The sequence below is a fragment of the Brachyistius frenatus genome, unplaced genomic scaffold, assembly GCF_029030835.1.
Source record: "Brachyistius frenatus isolate BFR_SWC_R1_liver_20210118 unplaced genomic scaffold, ASM2903083v1 Contig_160, whole genome shotgun sequence".
NCBI classification, from domain to species: Eukaryota; Metazoa; Chordata; class Actinopteri; family Embiotocidae; genus Brachyistius; species Brachyistius frenatus.
This window is the reverse complement of record NW_027210759.1, coordinates 88649-105000: the sequence shown is the minus strand read 5'-3', so window position 1 is coordinate 105000 and position 16352 is coordinate 88649. Positions and strand designations below refer to the sequence as shown.

At 44.3% G+C, this 16352-nt stretch overlaps 1 protein-coding gene across 2 annotated transcripts in view; it reads left to right on the top strand.

The window, feature by feature from the left end:
- LOC138631597 (BCAS3 microtubule associated cell migration factor-like) overlaps positions 1–16352 on the top strand; it is a 212482-nt gene that overhangs the window by 107485 nt on the left and 88645 nt on the right. Inside the window, exons 17-18 of one of the 2 annotated variants that reach the window (XM_069716631.1) lie at positions 7839–7883; positions 16208–16332. In XM_069716631.1, the coding sequence (XP_069572732.1) occupies positions 7839–7883; positions 16208–16332 (170 nt within the window). The remainder of the gene's footprint in view (positions 1–7838; positions 7884–16207; positions 16333–16352) is intronic. The other variant, XM_069716632.1, reaches the window with a different exon arrangement.

Genomic DNA, 16352 nt, shown 5'->3' with positions numbered 1-16352 from the left:
TGAAATTATGTAGTTTTAAGACCATCAACAACTACAGGCCTTTTCTAAGTGCATTTACATACAGTACAGGTGGCTCCACAAATATGGGCAGATTTTAATAATATCATTTAAATGTAATTTTCATGCTCAGTTTGAATGGGAAATGCTATAATGAGCCAAACAGACGGCGAGGGATTTATTTCCCCGGGATATTTGATAAGTGAGCTTTGAGGATGAAAATAGAGACCTGATCCTGTGGTCAACATAAACAACATCAGGCCTTTTTCCAAATCATTAAGATGACCTGCAAACTTCATTTGCTTAGTAAACATGATTATTGCACATGTGCTCCTGTGGTGTTCAGCGCCGGGATGTTTCGGATCATGTCCTGCTGGTTCACATTTGGTTTTTGCTGTTGTGATATAATAAATGTCTCAAAAGGGGACATTAAATCCACAAAGTTTACACTTTCATTTTTAACCTTTTTATTGATGATCTTTTTCAGCTGGGATGTTTTTATTTTATTTGTTCGGTGTCTCCTGTTTGGATGTTTTCGTGTCTTGTCATCCTAAAGACACGTGCTGCTTTTTAGTTTTTGTTGCTCGATGTTCTCTTCATCTTTAAGCCCTGATCACATATTGCTACACTGGTTTTATTTTTGTCTGTCACTGCTGTGTAGTTTCATAATTTCCGTCTACTTCTATGCTGCAATTAGCACTTTAATTTAGGATTTTATTTTTGCTGTTTTTTAATTAACATAATCCTTGAAGTTATGTAGCATTGTTAATGCTGAATATATATGTGTATATATATATAAATTTAATTGGCAGATTTTACACTAAAATCAGGCTGATGGAAGTTTAATGACTATCGTGGTCAGTAGGGAAAAAACGTGTTAAACTCGAGTAACAAAATCACATGAGAATTTCTACTTGTTAGTAATTGTTTTCCTTTTGTGTTCAGTGACGTTGGGAACCGTTCAGGCTCATGGTTTGTTTCTTCCTAACAGAACTGAAACATAAAACATGTCAGTACTTATCTGCCAGAGATTGTTTCCTCGTGAAGACACTGTTTAGTAAAGTGATTATAAAAGCTGTCATGAATTTACAAAAGGCTGAAATCACAGCAAATTATAATCTGTTGAGGTGAAACAGGCCGTGGACACAGTTTTCAGTTCAGATAGTGGTGAACATGTTTTATATACCGCTGGGATCAGTCTGTGACACCAAGCCTCCTCTCTCTGATGGAGAAGAGGTGCACCTCCTCTCTATCAGGCTCAGGATGCACTAGCACTGCACCTCCTCTCTATCAGGCTCAGGATGCACTAGCACTGCACCTCCTCTCTATCAGGCTCAGGATGCACTAGCACTGCACCTCCTCTCTATCAGTCTCAGGATGCAGTAGCACTGCACCTCCTCTCTATCAGGCTCAGGATGCAGTAGCACTGCACCTCCTCTCTATCAGTCTTAGGATGCACTAGCACTGCACCTCCTCTCTATCAGGCTCAGGATGCAGTAGCAGTGAACCTCCTCTCTATCAGGCTCAGGATGCAGTAGCACTGCACCTCCTCTCTATCAAGCTCAGGATGCAGTAGCACTGCACCTCCTCTCTATCAGGCTCAGGATGCAGTAGCACTGCACCTCCTCTCTATCAGTCTCAGGATGCAGTAGCAGTGCACCTCCTCTCTATCAGGCTCAGGATGCAGTAGCAGTGCACCTCCTCTCTATCAGTCTTAGGATGCAGTAGCACTGCACCTCCTCTCTATCAGGCTCAGGATGCAGTAGCAGTGCACCTCCTCTCTATCAGGCTCAGGATGCAGTAGCACTGCACCTCCTCTCTATCAGTAGCACTGCACCTCTCTCTAGGATGCAGTAGCACTGCACCTCCTCTCTATCAGTCTCAGGATGCAGTAGCACTGCACCTCCTCTCTATCAGGCTCAGGATGCAGTAGCACTGCACCTCCTCTCTATCAGGCTCAGGATGCAGTAGCACTGCACCTCCTCTCTATCAGGCTCAGGATGCAGTAGCACTGCACCTCCTCTCTATCAGGCTCAGGATGCAGTAGCAGTGCACCTCCTCTCTATCAGTCTCAGGATGCAGTAGCACTGCACCTCCTCTCTATCAGGCTCAGGATGCAGTAGCACTCAGTAGCACTGCACCTCCTCTCTATCAGTCTCAGGATGCAGTAGCAGTGCACCTCCTCTCTATCAGGCTCAGGATGCAGTAGCAGTGCACCTCCTCTCTATCAGTCTTAGGATGCAGTAGCACTGCACCTCCTCTCTATCAGGCTCAGGATGCAGTAGCAGTGCACCTCCTCTCTATCAGGCTCAGGATGCAGTAGCAGCACCTCCTCTCTATCAGGCTCAGGATGCAGTAGCAGTGCACCTCCTCTCTATCAGTCTTAGGATGCAGTAGCAGTGCACCTCCTCTCTATCAGTCTTAGGATGCAGTAGCACTGCACCTCCTCTCTATCAGGCTCAGGATGCAGTAGCACTGCACCTCCTCTCTATCAAGCTCAGGATGCAGTAGCACTGCACCTCCTCTCTATCAGGCTCAGGATGCAGTAGCACTGCACCTCCTCTCTATCAGGCTCAGGATGCAGTAGCAGTGCACCTCCTCTCTATCAGTCTTAGGATGCAGTAGCACTGCACCTCCTCTCTATCAGGCTCAGGATGCAGTAGCAGTGCACCTCCTCTCTATCAGGCTCAGGATGCAGTAGCAGTGCACCTCCTCTCTATCAGGCTCAGGATGCAGTAGCAGTGCACCTCCTCTCTATCAGGCTCAGGATGCAGTAGCAGTGCACCTCCTCTCTATCAGGCTCAGGATGCAGTAGCAGTGCACCTCCTCTCTATCAGTCTTAGGATGCAGTAGCACTGCACCTCCTCTCTATCAGTCTTAGGATGCAGTAGCAGTGCACCTCCTCTCTATCAGTCTTAGGATGCAGTAGCAGTGCACCTCAACATGTCACACAGAGCAGCAGCGTGGCTCCCCGATCGGGCTTTATTTGTTTTTGGACATTAACAGAGCCATGTAGTCGTTATGAAGAATATAAAATACAGCCAGCATCGTGCTTAATGTGTCTCTTTGTATGAAAGTTGTGCACATATTTCACATGTTTCCTGTGAACAGCTGTATTGGCTTCGGTGGACATTATCAAAGCCGAGTAAACTTCATCCATCCATCCAGTCCAGAGGGTGCGTCAGTATTAATGCATCGGGACATGCAGCTGTGCAGCCTGCGCTCGCATGCACACTAGTGCACCAATACACCACACCAACACACACACACACACACACACACACACACACACACACACACACACACACACACACACACACACACACACACACACACACACACACACACACACACACACACACACACACACACACACACAGGAGGCAGCAGGTTCGGCCCCTAGAGTAGGGGGGTGATATCATATGCTTTCACGCTATACTTGCACAGGAGCACCCAGGCACCATCTGTTTGTCTGCGCAGCCTGCTCCTCTCTCTTTTGAATGTGTGTGTGTGTGTGTGTGTTGGTGTGTGTGTGTGACAGAGAGAGGGAGAGAGGAGCGTCCGGCAGCTGTATTTACACCTGTATGAGCAGATCCCTGTTGGCAGCGTGGCAGAGGAACACACCAGCTGCTTAACCTACATCCCCTACCAAGCTGTCTTTGTGTGCGCTGTGCCATGACACACACACACACACACACACACACACACACACACACACACACACACACACACACACACACACACACACACACACACACACACACACACACACACACACACACACACACACACACACACACACACATTGATGGAGCCTTTACCCCCCTTTGTGTGACCTGGCCGACTGCAGGGATACCTCCACAGACCCTGGCAGGCCTGCAGACCACCAATGTGCAAAATGTGCTGCTGTTTGTCTTCAGAGGCCTCCAGTTTTTAACATCAAAGAAAACCTCAACAAGTTCACGCAGAGCTCCCTCCTCTCTTAATTTAGATTTTGATGCTTCCCCCCTCGTCAAAGTGGGGAGGTAGACTCGGATGTGGCTCAGCATCCGCCTGATAACCCCCCTCCAGACGAGGTCAGGTCAGGGAGAGGAGGAACGCCGCCAAGCTTCTGCTAGTCCTCAAAACCTCCCGGGAATCTGAGAGCAGGAGAGGTGTGTCAGCTCCAACCCAGCCTCTCGTTTCCTGTCTGCCAAATTTGGTAAAGGGTTGGTCCCAGAAGGATTAAATCACACGGACATCGGTCACAAAATCAAAAGATTCTCTCCTGGTAAATAGTCACTGTCACAACTTAATCTGTGAAAAAGATTAAGAGAGAAATATTCACAGTCCCTGCACTCACCACAGTTCTGAGAGGACAGATTTAACTCGTCAAAATGCCTGCCGGGGTCAAATTTGGGATTTGCGAGCAGACAAAGTATTGCACACTTATCCCATCTACACACTGTCTGACTTTAACACAGACAAATGAAAATCCAAATGGAAAGATTGTCACACGCAAAACAAAACACCACCCTGCAGTAAATCCCACTGATGACATTTTCAAGCAAATGTAGATGGAGTGCAGGCGGGGTAACAAGAAAGACGAGAGCAAAAGTACAAATGAGAGCCTGTGAGCTGCTGCAGATGTGCCCTCAGATTACTGTAATACGGACGTAAGAGCCGGCCCGTTGTCTTCCACGGCCTCACGGACACCAGAGCTGGAAAGGGGCTTTAAGAATGCGGTGGCCAGCACCACATGGCAGCACGGCTAAATCACCTCCCTCCCTCTTTAATGGCCCAGGCAGAGCTGCTATTAGGGCCAACGGGTTAAGAGATGAATGTGTGAACGATTATTCTGCGGGAGTGGGGTCGTCGCCCTCGTAGGTCGATTACACTTTGTCTTTTCCTCTTCTTTCCGCCTTCTTTCAGTCACACACCCACTCAGAGTCTTACACCGCTTTTACTCCGCTGACACGTGTTTAACCCGTGTTTCCCATCATGCCTCTGACCTGTGTGGGACTCCTTTCCACTAAACCTGCCGGATCAGGCAGCGTACGGTAACCTGGCCGTCTTTGTCCACACTGAGGCCACAACACGGCACTCAGCAGGACCTCAAGCCTTTGTTTTATTCTGAGCACTGTACAATTTGAACATTTTGATTTGTAATGCTAAAAGAGACGTTTGGGATTTTTGACGTTTGTCTTAAAACAACGGTGATGCACCAGTTTATCAGTGTTGTTAGAAAATAATCCTGAAGCTGCCCTTTAAACTCAGATAACAACACATCTGTATCTTTTACAGCAGTTATTCATAAAATATTTTCTGCTTCTCTCTTTTCAAATGAAAAAGAGAAGCTGAATCAGTATATGTTAAATAATGTGGTGTGGGTTCCAATTAAATGTTTTATTGTACCAGTGTCCAGTTTTTATGATTGCACACATCTGTAGGACCAGGCAGCATCTGGATCTGGGACACACAGTCAAAGGTTTGGTCAGGATCTGGACTCGTCAGACTATTTTGTCTTTTTTTTTTTTTTAAAGTCAGACAGGACACATGAGGAGAAAACAAAGCAGGTGACCTTGAACAAAGGTCGCCAGGTAAAGTAATTGAATGGGAGATGATGCCATAACAGTTTCTGCGTTGTGCCTGAGACAGGCTAGACTTTGGGAATGCCCGAGTTTCTACTTGATCTGTTCCCCGGCTGCTGTTAGGTTGAGTACAGAAGGTCAGATGTCGCTGACGGGCTTTACGGAGAACGAGGTGTTTCTTCTGTTATCGTTGAGTCCAGGTTTGTCGGAGATGAATGTGTGAACGATTATTCTGCGGGAGTGGGGTCGTCGCCCTCGTAGGTCGATTACACTTTGTCTTTTCCTCTTCTGTCCGCCTTCTTCCGGTGCGTCCAAGGGAGGATCAGGGAACTGGTCGACAGAGGGAGCTTTAGACAACGACATGTCACCCTGCAGCCAACACAGCAATGCTCAGAGAGTACGTGCTGGAACAGCTGTTCCAGGAGCAGTTCGTCTTACTGCTGAAAATATCATGAGAACACTGGCCTCGCCAGAAACATGCGTTCCTTTCAGCCTTTTGCTCAAATCATCTATTAAGTTCACGTTACAGTCATTCCACATGTGGCTGCAACTAGAACTATGAACATACTCTTGGACTGGACACATGTTCAGTGCACCTTGTTTAAAGGATTCATGTGAACCAGCAGGTTCAGAGCAAATGTCCAAAAATAGTTTTGCTTGAAATGCCCGTCAATAGTTCTGGAATCGTTCTGTTTCTATCTGCGGCTTTCCTCCGACTTCTCTTGCATCCGTTCTACTGACTTTAACTCTCCTTCCACAGTTAGCCATCAACAATAAATTCCACCAATAATAAGTTCCAAGAAGCTCGGTGGAGAAAGCAGCAGCTTGTAAACTCCAAAGCCTACTTGGCCTTTGCTTCCCCCATGGAGATCCAACCCCGTCTGTCCATCACGCTCCCATTGGTGTCCATCCATTTACCCAGCTGGAGGCCCCGAGCGGGGGCTCAGCAGGTTCAATAGGCTCAGCAGAGGGTAGACGGCCCCCCCCCCCCCTCTGCAGCTCTTTGATAAGTGGCCGTTTACTGTGGGCCTCCATTGCACCAACCAGAGTGTTCATTTGTCAACTTGCACTCCAGGAGTAAGACATTCCCGGCCAAATTGTTGCTCCGTGTCTCCCGGAGGAACATTTTTGCTACACATCCATGTACCAAGACTAATTGGAGACTGCGTGCTATCGTTGGGAGGGCTCGGGCGGATGCGGCGAAAAGCGATAAAATAAAGAAGTGCTGCAGAGTGCTTTGGTTGGCTGGGGATTGTGTTGTTCATGACTGGGGGAGGTTGGCTAGCAGGGACAGAGTTCAGTCTCATCGGACCTTTATTGCTGCAGGGAAAAGGCTTATTTACTGTAAACTGTTTACGGAGCTCTGTCACTATCTCTGGACATGCAGAATAAACACAGGAACACACTCCCACTACTAATGTCTTGTAAACACTAGAAACACGCAGAGACTGACAGATAGACCGAAATACACCCTGCAGAGACACTGTGGATGACACACACACACACACACACACACACACACACACACACACACACACACACACACACACACACACACACACACACACACACACACACACACACACACACACACACTGCATACTTGTTAACATAATCACAGTGAACACACATTTGCCCACACCCTCTCTTCCAAACAGGCAGGCACATTCATAAGACAATGCACTGCCATAAATACACACTAAGAAAAGATGCACATAGTTCCTTGTCTCAACAAGACCTGAGTACTGTTAGTTATACTGGTGTCCCCAGTTGTTAAACAAATTGGATAAACTCCTCATAGTCTTTCTCAATCTCAACAATCAGAACTGTTTCCCATCGTTTTTCTGTTGTATTTACACGGATGGATTCAGACCTTCATGTTTCTGCACATGTACCCGCTTCCTTTAAAGTTAAGGGAGAAAAAAAAAAAAAAAAAAAAAAAACATGACAGATGTCTAAAGAAAAGAAGAAGAAGAAGAAAAAAAACAAAAACTCTGTGGACATGCTGCATCTGCCAAATATATGGTATCACACTTTACAGAGCAGCTCGGGCAGATGAATCATCAGGCCGTCCCGCAGGTTTTCAAATCCATCTCAGCGCTCAGACGTTCTGCTTCCTGCCTCGTATGTGTTGTGCACTTAAACAGACACGTAAAAAAGTATGTAATGTGAAAAGTGTGTTTGCTCAAGTGTGCGAGTTTAATAATGGTTTTTCCGTCTATCTCTGTATCCCCCACCCCTTTCACCCTCCCCCACCCCCCTCTCATGAAGACCCTACCTCTTTGGGGCGGGATGTTTTGCCATTAAAACTCCATGGTGAGTTTTTTTTGCCTCTCCCCTCCTCGGCTCCCTCGGCAGCATGCAACCGAACACCCCGACACAGCACACCGCCTCCTCCACCTCTCATTTGTCTCCTGCTATATTTTCAACACATTTCGCAAAGTTTGTGCCGTCATGCCACCGGGGGGAAAATCCCAAAGAGGAGTGTTTCTTATTTTCTCATCTGATTTTTTGGCTTCTTTTTGTGTGTGTGTGTATTCTTGCAAACCCCTCAGTTGTTTTCAGTCTTAGTTGTGTCTTTGAGTTGGATGATTCACATGTTGGGTTAAATGGAATATATATATTTTTCTTGAATTTGATATCTATACATAGAACATGATTATCTTGTACTGTCAGGTCTAGTTTCACATTTTACTTAATGTCTGATCTTTAAAAAAAAAAAAAAAAAAAAAACCAGGTCACAGAGATGAAACTGCATGCTGTTGTTGTGCATCATAGGTGGTAATATAGGGGACATGTTGTCGGGCTCCGGGGCAATGCCATAGCACTTCTGGTCTGGTTGCCATGCGGTTTCTTTGAGCCACTAGAAAATGACATCTCTGTCTTCTACTATTTTTCTCTCTCTCTTTTTAGACCCTCCATGATGTTTTTCCAAGAATAACGCCTTTGTGTAAAACACATGTTGTTCAAATTTTCTTTTAGCCTGCTTTGATCACATTTTTTTCCCCCATCGGATGTGTGTTTGCACACAGTAATTGTGCCTTATCATATTCTCGTGTTATTGTGAACAGTGTCTTGTGTGGTTTAGAAATGTGAGGGATGTTTATTCCTCTTCCACACAAAGTTCAACGAAGGGTTAAAGATGAACCAGATACTTTTGACGTTTTCAGTTTAATTCATTGTAATTAAAATGCTGTGTAATAGCTTTTTCTGCATTTCAGTATTTTTCAGCTAATTGATTTGATTTTGATTTCACAGCCCACAACTTTACTGTTTGTTCTCATATCCCTGTAGGCTGCTGTTCTCGCTGGAAAGAAAAAAAAAAAAAAAAAAAAACTGTAGACGACATGAAATAAATGAAAGACAGACAAAGTTGGCAACATAGTGGAACATTTATCAGGTAAAGATTTGGATATTTTTCCTGGAAAAAGTTGAACTGTTGTGTTTCTGGACAACTGCAAATGAGTGCTGATGCCGTTTGGTATCTGCTTGATTAATATTGAAATGCAAGTGGCCAAAGATAAACTAGTTTAATCCGTGCAAGAACATCATGCCACCTCATCTCATTTAGTGTCGTCAGTTATTTACATTATGCAAATGTCCACCCAATGTTTTATTCTGATAATCAACACATTGGAGTAAACATGATAGTTATGAGCTCCCCTTTGAATCACTCACCGTGTTGTGTTCAATGACAACTGTTTGCACGGTAAGAAAAACAGCCAAGCCGAGCTGTGGAAGCAGGATTAAAAGATGGGTTGTCATCTTACTTTGACAAATATAGATTAAAAAAAAAAACATAACATAAAAGGCCCCCAAAGGGGTTGTGATGTCGATGCAGAAATAACAACCCTTAAGACTGCAATTTCCTTTGATTATACAAAAAATGTGAAATGCTATTTGAAATCATAGTTTCCACGTAGACTAAAAATGTCACAGGTGAGACGGATACAGCAATAAAGAACTCTACTGGACTGAATAATGAGGTGAAAAAAAGGGAAGTTTAATCATATTTTTAGGCCAATAGTTCGAAAAAGATCAACTTTCTCTATTAAATATTGGAGAATCAGACGTTGGAGGGCACCGCGTCTTCCTATTCAAAGATATTTTTTTTTCATGGAGGGGCTGAAGCCAAGTCTCTTGTCAACACTGTCTCGTGAAATCAGATGCTTACAAGCTTTTAAAAGAAGCCCCATTATGACAGAGTCACTTATGGAGAGATGATTGAGTGGCTCAGTGAAGTGAACTTTTCCCTTCCCGGCTCCCTGCTCGCCAGCTCCTCCCTGTTGACTCCATTCACTTTAGAAAATGAATAGCATGTGGTGCCTTCCCCAAGTCTTGGGTTTCATCTTTTGTTGTGGGCAGTCACTCATACTTTTTAATTGAAACTTTTTTCTTTCTGTCTTCATCCAGCTCCCGCTTAATCTAGGCCCTTAGTGATTTCAGAGCGTATACTTTTCAAAGGTACACATCATTAGCATCGGCATCTCGACCCATACCATAACTGCCTTCCGCTCAGATTTGAGCGAGTTAAACCTATTTTCTTTCTCTAATAGTTTTCCGTGAGACCTGAGCTGTATCGGTCCATTTTCTCTGTCAGTGTTGAGCATGCTTTTCAAGAATCAGGTTCAAACTTTAGGAACAGAGTTTCAGAAAATCAGATTTCATTTTGCCAGGAATTATGAACTCCGTCGTGCTGCCCTGAATTCCCTTTTTCATTTTCAGGACTATATTTTAAACAACGTTCGAACCATTTTGCATCAACATATTTTATATTATTTGGATAATCTGACCCTGAAAGGTAATTTAATACATTTCCATGCCTATAATGGCACAATGGGTGGCATACAAGCAAAAGGAGCAGGTAAAAAAAAAAAAACAAAAAAAAACCTCCTAGTTTCTCCTTGAACATTCGATGCCCGTTCTCCGAGGTTCCCCAGTGGTTGTTATTAGCGCTGTGTGTTCAACAGAGCCTCAAGGCTGCCTCTTTTCCAAGGGCTGTTGTAAAATAATAAATGTGACGTTGAAGGATGTGTCCTCCACATGACTGCCCTCTCTCCTTCCCTCTCTCTGTCTCTCTTTTCCTTCCTGGTCGCAGTCTTAATACCAGCTGCTTCTCTGATAACAATTAACCATATGGCCTAGAATCAGAGCAGCGACAGCTGTACAGGTCATCGTCATTGGATGTCCAGCTCAAGTGAGCTCTTTCATATTTGTTTACTACAAGGGCCTGAAAATAAATGGGAGCTGCCACTGGACTTCCACCCCCAGCCCCCCCCCCCCCCCCCCTCGGAGGCGCCTCACGTTAGCCCCGGACATCGTAATGCGAAAGGACTTTGATGGTTGATGTCGCAGATTGAATTATGCCCTTGAGGAAAAGCTATTAGCTCGGTCAAGAGTCCTCATTTGTTAAATTAAAAGTGGAAATGACATGTGAGTAGTCTTTTCAGTGAATTAAAGTTGCAAAGAAAATGGATTCCACTCCCTGCTAAAAGGCAACAGCACAAAAGGAAATGTTGGGAGAGGGAAGGGAAAAAAAGGCGATTTGCCGTTTGTTTAGTGACATCCATCTCCTTCCTCTCCCAATCCCCTCTGCGTATATTTATGTTTCATAATTTATTGATATAGGGTTACGCTTTTCGTAACATGGTGCCATTCGCGGGCCCACTCCCCTACCGAAGGCCCACTCCAAGAACTGATTGCTCTCCACGTGGAGAGCAGCATCCGGCCCTGGAGCCGTGCCTCTCCGTCACCAGGGCAGAAACCTCAACACTTTTAAGCCACCTCAAGTGAGACCAAGAGAAAAAAGATGATCTAAAACCCAGATGAATAAACTTTAGTGGTCAGTGCATCCAGAGGAGACAGGAACCGAGCTGTGATCTTTGGTCCTGTTGGCAGGCTCGGTGCTGGCTGAGGCCTCTTCAAAGAGGCCCAAACCCAGCTCGTCAGCTATGAGACTGCAGTGGGGAGCCGGTGCTACGACTTGCTGTTGCAGACTCACAAAGATACACATTGGTGTGTGTGATTATTTATATGTATGCACAGTCACATTTTGGTCTGTACTTCCCAAATGGCTCCAAACAATAAGCTCTCCTCAACATTTGAACAGTCTTCTACTTAATAATGTGTGACTCTCCCTTTAAGAAGACCCATCAATTTAACTGTGTTTTTCCTGAATTTATAATTTGACCGTTTGCGTCCAAAGTCAATATGAAGACTATGAGAGGCGGTTAGAATATCTTCTCGTACACACTGTAAGTCGCTGTGTGGTATATTCCTCAGCCTCCAACTCTCACCCCTAACCAACATCAGCTTGCTCTTAAATAGGATTTGTGTGTCCTGGGTTATTGAAACCAGTGAACCACAGGGCCTTTGAGGGTTTAACATATTTTCCAGCAATGGGAGAGATGGAACAGCAGGGTTTTCAGCAATTAAACACCTCACCAAGGAAGAACTTCGACTCTGCAGAACTCCCACACAGTCCAAGTCTGGAATATCTGTTCCCTTCCTTCAGCAATGAACACACGTTATATGGTGTCCTGTGACCAAGCGATCCCTCGTCTCCCCTGTTCCCATAGCCTTTAACATGCTAATAGCCATTTTCACTTCAGTGGATCACAGTGGGAATCCTGAAAGGTTAAAGACTCTATGTACTGTATGGTACATGTTTTAAGTCTGATTTAATTTCTTCCAGGTTGTTTTATCTTTTTAATTGGCCTCACACTGAAAGGCAGAAAAAGGGGAATAAAAATTGGAAATGCAACCTTATAGCCAGTGGACAGATAACTGGGCCTATTTGTTAAATGTTTTATCTTCTGGACGTACAGACGGACAAATAGACCCGAGGAAGAGCTTGGAGGAGAAGACAAGGGCAACCTGGAGTTAGCCAATGCAATATCCTGAGTGTGACTTTATCTCCCCCTCCATCTTCCTTTCACAGACAGGGCTTACTGTGGATATTTGGTTATTCAGCCCTCTCCCTTTGACCCAGCACTAATAAATACAAGCTACAAAACTTGTATAGAGCCCTTTTTGTAGGACTACTTCACCACTTCCTTTCCCCTGATCCCTCTCTCACACAGTGTTGGCCAAACAAAGACATCAACATCTCCTTCCATCCAGGGAGTAATTTATGAGGCGCTGACAGTATGAAGGGAGGAACCAGAGAGAGAGTTTTACCAGCAACAGGTCACTCAGCACCTGGTACTGTGAAACTTAGTTGGACTAGTGGACACACGGTCAGACCCCTATGAGCATTACTGTTGAACTGCAGTGTTTCCCACATTGCAGTTTAATACGTTTATGTATTTTTGTTGTTGTGGAAACCAACGTTGGCACAAGAAAAGAGCTGTTTGTCATTGTCAGAGCAAAACGTGCTGTAGATGCCAACCCGTGCCTCATAGGACAGGAACCGTGGACGGTATATAAAAGTGGATTTAGCTTCAGGGTCGATGAAGCCGATGCAGAAGTGTTCAGCTGCAATACCAGCGAGTGCCACTAGAGGTCGGCTCCAAAAAGCCTCCGGCTCCATAGACTCCCATTCAACTTCTCTCATCAAATCCAAAGTGAATAAAATGTGTCCATCAGTTATCTCGGTGTTGTTAGCTAAAGTCACTCCTTCTTCTTAGTTTTCTGGAGGTCCATCTGAAAATAATCCCTCATTCATTAGAAAAGAAGATTCAAGAAGACCTGTTTTTGGGGGCGTGTCTGTTTGATTGACAGGCCTGTGGTGCAGTCAGGTTACAGCTAACAAAAAACTGCTCAATACCTGAAAGTGGCTCAAATGTAACCCGACACCTTTGCTTCATTCATTTAAGTTAAATTTCCTCTCTAAACACGTTGACTTCAAAGTCCAAAATGAACTTCCATTCCCAAATGTATGGACTGACATTCAAATCGAACCTGAACTTACACCAAGCCACTGGAAAGGTGGAAGTGAGGTGTGTCGTTAAGCAGCCTACAAACACAGAACCTAACCTATGTTGTTTTTTTTAACATCCATTCTTCCTGTAACTCATGTATCTTGTTCAAAGTTAATAAGCACAAGCATGCACACAAAAAGCAGGTATAGAAAAAGAGCTGCAGTTGTAACGCTGCCTGCAGGTGGCAGAGCGTCGCAGAAAGGATTCTTTCCTCTCCCGTGTTGTGGCAGGTTGGCTGGCCTCGTCACAGGTGCTTCACGTCAGTCGTTTGTTTTTTCTCTTGTACTTGGAATGCTCTTCTGTTTAATCAGCCATGTTTCTGTGTTTGCTAAATTTCTTCTCATATAAAATACCTGCTGGAGCAGAATACTTTCATTAATTCAGTGAAAGTTGAATAACAGGTTTTTTTTTTTAAACTGCATCACAGAGGAACAAAATAGTTGATCGTTCTGCATCCATGTCTTTATCTTTTTTCACAACAATCGAGTGCAGACAGAAGTGAGCATGTTGCTTTTTATACCCGTGTGGTTTCCAAAGGTGAAAGGTTAAGCACCCGTCTGGGAGAGTATGACACCACCACGGGCCTTCAAACTTAGCCCACCTCACGCCTGATCCGCTCTGACCACATTTTACTGTCCAGCTTGGTTACAAGGCCGGACCATAATACCAGATCTGGCTACTGTTCTCTGATTGTTACCATATGGTGAGCCCTCGTGCAGCTGAAAATCCTTTCTGTGTCCGCTTCATCTCAAACAGTCCTGACATGCTAAATAATCCGATAACTCCCAATAAATTCTCTCCTGTGGCCAGCACACAGTCAGAGAGGTGACTCGGACACCCCTGCTGTTCGGTGCACATTAAGTGATGCATTAATTAAACTCTCCTTTAGGTCATCCGGCGTGTTTTAAAGCTGTTGGTCCTCCAATTTGGACAAGCAGACATGTCATTGAAGAAGCTTACAAATCTCACAAGTCCCTTAAAACTTGTAAATGTAGTTACACTTTAGAAAAAAAACTTCTGAAAGGTCAAATATGCAGCCTCATTTTGGATGTTGTTCACTGGTTCATCATCACTCGGTCAATGAAAACGGGAACGTTGTTACTGGCCAGCCCGCGTGTCCTAAATCAACAGAAGCCACACAGTGATTTTTTTTTGGTTGTTGTTTCAAACATACATTTTTGAATGTTTAATCATTCTGAATTTAGTTTTTGAGTATAATTTTTTTTAAGATCACATTAAGACCGACAGTTTTTACGGGAACCTTCTGTGATGACCGCCACTTTGCCGACCACAAACTGGATATAAAAGAGTTCCAAATCCAGTCAAAATGGATCCTGTTGTAGGCTTCCAATGTTAATACAGAATGATTATGTAATAAAAACTTTGTACGGAACAACCACAGACTGGATATAAAAGAGTTCGTAGCTTCAGGTCTGTAAAATGGTTCCGATCCAGAAGTGTCTTCAGCTGCAATACCAGCGAGTGCCACTAGAGGTCGGCTCCAAAAAGCCTCCGGCTCCATAGACTCCCATTCAACTTCTCTCATCAAATCCAAAGTGAATAAAATGTGTCCATCAGTTATCTCGGTGTTGTTAGCTAAAGTCACTCCTTCTTATTAGTTTTCTGGAGGTCCATCTGAAAATAATCCCTCATTCATTAGAAAAGAAGATTCAAGAAGACCTGTTTTTGGGGGCGTGTCTGTTTGATTGACAGGCCTGTGGTGCAGTCAGGTTACAGCTATCGGTGGGCGGGACGTAGTATCGTCAGGTTTCCAATCAGATCGGTCAGATCCACCGCTGGCTCCTCCCCCAGCTCGTCCAAATATGGTCACTTCCTGCTCCAAACCGCTCCGAACTGACAAGATGGTGACGGACAGAATCTGAACTGGAGGATTCATAACGTTCACAAACCAACGATGACATCACTGATGGACAATGACATCACTGATGGTTAATGATGATTTGAATGGCAGCTCAGTTGTGTAGCGCTCAGATGGACATTTTGAAGTCTTATGTTTTTGATTATTTTCTGAACACATTTGTGTCAGTAAAATAAATGTTCCCATTTTCTGCTACAAAGGCGGATGTTTTCATTTGCAGGCTCTTTAAGTTCCCATCGCTTATCTCCTTGCATGAGAAGTACTTTTATAAAGTTTGTCTTTACTGTTCACATATGTTTCCGTTTGTTACATTTCTTGTGTAAAACTGTTAAAAATCATATTCTCATTTATGAGCTTGAATTCTGGATGTTTTACCAACACACATGTCTTTAAGGTGCTACATATTTGAACGAACCTCAATAAATCAGCAGAGACTTTGTGAAACTTTAATTCTATTTCTACATTTCTACTCACCTTTAGTGAGTCGGGGTACATTTTTTTAATTTCCTCACAGCACAAAACAAGAAGGTTGCTTCTCTTCTACAAAAGGAGATCAAGTTTTTGTCAAAAGAATGTAAAGTAAAGAATTGAAAGACCATTGTTTATTTTTTTAATCACTAAGGAGGGACAATAAAATGTAAAAGGGTTTATGGGAAATGTGGTCTTAATTCTGACAAAGTGGTTATTTGGGATAAGCTCAGAGTTGTCTTCTCCAGTGTCTCATGTTTTCACATCACCTAGACCGATCAGCTTGAGTGTTGAGACATTACAGTTTGCACCTTCTGAAGCCCGACCCTGCATCACAGTATCTCAATTTGTACTTTTTTCCCCTCCTGAAGCAAAGCTAAGCCGCCTCCTCAGATCTCCCCGAGCAAGTCCAGCGGAGGAGAGTTTTGTGTGGCCGCCATATTTGCCTCGTCTCGCTCCTGGTTCATCACCAACCCCAACATGAAACGAGAGAAAGGTGAGGCCGTGGTCACAAGG